General features: G+C 41.8%; 1 protein-coding gene across 1 annotated transcript in view; it reads right to left on the bottom strand.

Annotated features, from left to right (window-relative positions):
• Nucleotides 1-1,561: 1,561 nt before the first annotated feature.
• Nucleotides 1,562-5,129, bottom strand: part of LOC311243985 (plexin-A4-like) — a gene marked incomplete at its 5' end in the record, with an annotated part of 191,190 nt that continues 187,622 nt past the window's right edge. Inside the window, 1 exon segment of the mRNA XM_084333393.1 lies at nucleotides 1,562-2,621. Coding sequence (XP_084189519.1) covers nucleotides 2,526-2,621 — 96 coding nt within the window. The 3' untranslated portion in view covers nucleotides 1,562-2,525.

The raw sequence follows: 5,129 nt of genomic DNA on the forward strand, positions 1-5,129 counted from the left end.
GCATCATCATCACGCTCTCAAAGCGTAGCCTACATTGTGTAGTGGTCGGCGTCTTTCAATCTCTGTCATGTTTTACCGTACTGACTTGTCAGCGGACAAACAATTTGATATGTGCAAGTCTTTTTTTTTTCTTTTTTTGAGAATTTGAGCCAACACAGACCTGAAGGACGAAAAGACACTTTGCAAAGTTTCTTTTTTGCCATTAATAAAAAGGAAAGAAAAGAACAAAAAAAAATACAAATAAAAGGCCTTCCACTGTCACAAAAGCACTCACAGCAACTGGGCTACATTTCAATGTCACATTTCAATGTCTTGTCTCAACTCCACATGTTTGTGTCTCAAAATAGGCTTTTTTCCCCCCTCACTGGTTTTGCCATCTTCACAGCAGACGAGAAAAGCAGAAAAAAAAGATAAAAAGAAAAAGAGGAAAATATTGTTAATTTTCTTCTGCACTTCAAAACCGGCTTTCAAAATTACACTCCTCACAGATGTTTCAGACGTAGAAAAGCTCTTGATAGTAAAAATAAAGAGTCGTACTGTACCGTACAGTTCAGCCTGGATCCAACTGAGGGTCTCCGTATACTTGCTTTTATACCGTGCATACAAGTAGACAAGCGTTACTGCGTTGTGAATGGCATTGTCCACATACTGGCCTGCGTATTTTGCACGTACCTGGAGGATTGAAAAGTCTATCCACTAGGGGGCAGATCAGGGCCGAATCCTCCCTGGCCGACACATATAATTATATAGAAGAAGCAAGTATACGGAGGCCAGAAAAAGACTGTGTATAGTCGTAACTAAGCATAAGACTGACTTCCGAAGTAATGCTTCTTGTCGTGTGTAAATTGGAGACGTGTATTTGTATTTGTAAACAGAATAGCACTGCAGGTCGGGTGGCTCATAGGTGATATTTTCAGACGTCCTATCGCTGCTGTGCGATGAAAAACCTTGTACCTCCAATTTCAGTGGTTTCACCGTTCCGTTCTCAATAAAAAATTTACATTTTAAGTACAGAGTAAATTGACTCTAGCAGCCGTGAAAACCTATGTGAGCACATAATACGCCAGAAAATGCACGGTCATCGGTCTGAAAAGTTTTATTGAAGTGTTTCAATTCATTACGATTTGGCATTTCTTTTGGAGATGCAAGGTTTTCTTTCTACAGCAGTACTACATCTACTTGTACCTCTAGAACACAGGCACAGGAAAGGCCCCAAAGACGTCATGAATTGTGACATGAATTGTGTGAATTGTTTCTACTAGTGTTTTTCTTTCGTCATTTACCTATTATCTTTTAAACGCTTCACTTTCAGTCACGATTCACGAAGCATGACAACAGGTTCATCACATTTCATCTAACAAAAAGAGATCTCTTTGCACTAAACGACATTCAAATAAAACATGGCACACAAGACAAGTTTTTCCTTGCGTTTTCATAATTTTTCATCTTCGAAATATCAAATCCTCTTCTCAAAGTATTTTTTTGTACATTAAAATGGAATTTTCCTTCGACTCTATTTTCATGTGTTTCATTAAAAACGTTTTTATGTATAGATCTTTATATATATATATATTCATATATCCTCTTCTCTCTTTTTTGATTTTGCTTTGTCATAAATTGTGCAAATTCAGCAGTAACACAAGTGGCACAGCACTGGGAAGAGTAGGCGGTTGAGGGGGGGAAAACAAATCTAAAATTGGAATCAAACAAAGCGGTTACAAATCCAATGCGCAAACGGAAAATCTAAACGCTGAGACTGAAGCGGAGTTCCTGTTGAGAGAGTAGGCAAACTGCTGATATCTACTGATATCTACTGATATCTCCAGGAGTCTCTCAAAGGAGCTGTTTTAACAGAGTCTTGTTTCTCATCAGTTCCCCTTTATATCCTGGGTTTTCTTAGCCCGGTGCCATTGCCTTGGCTCTGCTATAGCACTTTACTGTAAAAAAGCTAGCTTGTTGCTCGCTAGCTTAGCTTGGGGAGCCGACAAGTGATTACCAGTGTCAACTGTAGCCTTGGTTGTGGGTAGCTACCGGTTCGTAGGTTGTCTTGTATCACTTTTGTAGCTCTGTAGCTGTAAACACTAGCTTACAGCTAGCTAGCTTAGCTCAGGTAACCACTGTACCTGTCCTGAATGTGGCCTCGACAGTTGCAAGCTAGCTGGCTAACTTAGCCATCTGGAGTTCCTCTTTGTCCTCCACTGAGCACGTAGAACCAAGTGAATCCGGACACGACGAGGGCTGTGATGAAAGCAAAGGTCTCCTAAGGTGAGGTCCATGTGGAATGAGGCTGAGGGTATCTTCGAAAAATACCCAATCCAGCCTAATAGCTCTTAGCCATAAACTCTTCCGACACCTGTATGCTGCTGCTGGCTGCTTGTATCCTTGCAGTCCATCCGCTTTGTGTTTGTGAGAAGGTTAAAAGGTCAGGTTCAAAGGTCATAGGGGGTGGGGGTCAAAGGTTATCGGGGAAGGCGTGTTTGATTTGGCCGGTCCTTAGCTGGCCAGATGTTTGGATTGGCTGGACCTCAGCTACTCAGGGCCATGGTGTCGATCACTTGCTCCAATTTGCTGCTTAGCCTTTGTCTGCGAGCCTGGTCGTCTTTCTGTAGTGCTGACAGGATCTGGAGAGAGTGAGAGAGAGAGAGAGAGAGAGAGAGAGAGAGAGAGAGAGAGAGAGAGAGAGAGAGAGAGAGAGAGAGAGAGAGAGAGAGAGAGAGAGAGAGAGAGAGAGAGAGAGAGAGAGAGAGAGAGAGAGAGAGAGAGAGAGAGAAAGAGAGAGAGAGAGAGAGAGAAATAAAATACAGTAAGAATTGCTAAATGTATTGAAATGAATGATAGAAGTATTGGATAATTATCATTATTATAAAGATCATGAAGAAATAACAACTATTTAAATACTAAATATCTGTGTATTCAAACCGGTAGAAAGTACTGCCTGCAAAAGCAAGAAGAGCATGTTCATATCAGCATAAAATAATGTAATCTTATGAATATTCATGGTCACTCAGGACAGCCGGACCCATCTGCCCGTGCTGATGTTACACTGCTGCCTGGAGGACGCAGAGAACCAAATATGTGAGTCACATTTCACCGACCCAACGAGTACGTTGTGACAAAGTTGGTACCAAGCTATGAGGCTCATAGAACTGATTGAATATGCATCCTTGTGAATATATATTTGAGCTAACGTCAGTCAGACTGTTCTGATTTTGGACACAATCAAAACACTGGCTGAATAAAGCTCTGTTTCGCGAGCTTAAAGACCGATTGTACTTGGCTACCTGTCGCTTGCCAATGCGTCTGATGTTGCATCATGCCAACTCAGGGCTAGATCCACAAAGAATGGATTGCACGAAGCAAGTTGCACCCTTACTTACAATTCATTATGAATTGAAAATGGGGGACCCTGATGTAAACAATAATAATAATAATTATTTAGGACCTGCTCAGAGGTCATTAATCGGCATGCATGCGATGCATGTATGCGATTCGTCTCTGCGATTAACCCATCCCGTCGTCCTTCCCCCCCAAGGGCAGCCGGGAGCAGACAGGCGTCAACGTGAGCCGCGCCAGGGGACCAATCCAAGTGCTCCTGTCCGTCTTCGTCAAGGACGCCACAGCGTTAGCGATCTTACAAGACGAAAGTCTTTCTCTGGTCTGCATCCCCTTAACAATTGTGTGTATTGAGCCGTACTGTATTGTACCCATTCTGCAATCTGTTAATAAAATGTTCATTCAATCAATCAATCTGCACGGTGATTGATTGAATGAAAAGTTTATTCTGGAGCATAAGTGTGTGGTGGTACAATTGGAACGTGAGTGCAGTCAATAATGATAATAATAATAAAAAACATATTTATATAGCCCCTTTCATAAACGGATTGCAGTTCAAAGTGCTTTATATAATGAATACATAATAAAACAATTAGCAAATAAAAGTTGCATCATGATGCAAAATCAAAATCAATCAATCAATAAAGCCGACAACATTGGGAAAGCCGACAACATTGGGAAAGCCGACAACGTTAAATAACAATATTTAAATAATAAATACGATTGCATGGGATCTTTGGGTGGCTGGCTCAATGTCATCCTTGATTTCATCCAGAGTGATATTCTCCTTCGAAATATTCTTTCACGGTCACGGTTACTGCTGCCATGATCACCTGTGATGCTGGCAGTGACGCTGGCATGATGCCTCTTTATAGCACTTAGGGATTTGCGCTTATTTACCACCATGTCTGTGAAGAGTGAAGACGGTAGGTGTGTAGCATTAACTGGTCGGTGCAATTGGCGCCGGCCTTTGTGGATACGGAGCATTTCTCGACGAGGCTCATTTGCATAGAAAGGGGACATGTTCCGCCCATATTACCTCATTTAAATACGCGCCAATTGCACCGGATGCAATGCTGATGGAACAAAGTTACCACCTCATTTCACCCGCTGCGCGTCCTCTGTGGATACCAAACAGAGTTTCATGCTATATGCACCGGCTTTGCATCGGAAAAAGTCACGCAAACCCTTTGTGGATCTCAGTCTTCTATATGGCATTATGCCCTCTCAGTCTTCTATATGGCATTATGCCCTCTCAGTCTTCTATATGGCATCATCCCCATTCACTGTAGGAGACGTCCCTATTTTCCCTGGCTGAACATTTCATATCAACGCTTATTAATCTCCAGGTGAGCTGGCACTTAAAGAGGTAATTACTATTTCTGGGAATTGATGACCTTTGGCATGAATTACATGCGTTTATACCATGGTCTGTGTGAATACTCTTCTCTGATTGGCCGTGTGTGTGTTAAAACAGTTTAATGCACACGTAGTTTGGCCCAAGTTTAATCACTGTCCTAAATGTGTCCGCTATCCGACCTGTAACCGTAGCAACATTAAAGATCACAGCTATCAAAGCTTTACTCCTTATGAACTGCGGCAAATCATAGCTGACTTGATGAACTAACAAACGGGAAGGAAGACACACCAATTGCAAGTGCAAAACATTCACCAAAGATTTGAGAATGCTTTTATTTTATATTGTTGGCAAATGACCATGGTATAAGCAGAATAATCAACCTGTAGGTGTGCGTTAAACAGTTGGTTCTTCACCTCCACGTTGTGCCTTAAAATGG

This window comes from Notolepis coatsorum (genome assembly GCF_963971535.1).
Source record: "Notolepis coatsorum genome assembly, chromosome: 17".
Taxonomy (NCBI): Eukaryota; Metazoa; Chordata; class Actinopteri; order Aulopiformes; family Paralepididae; genus Notolepis; species Notolepis coatsorum.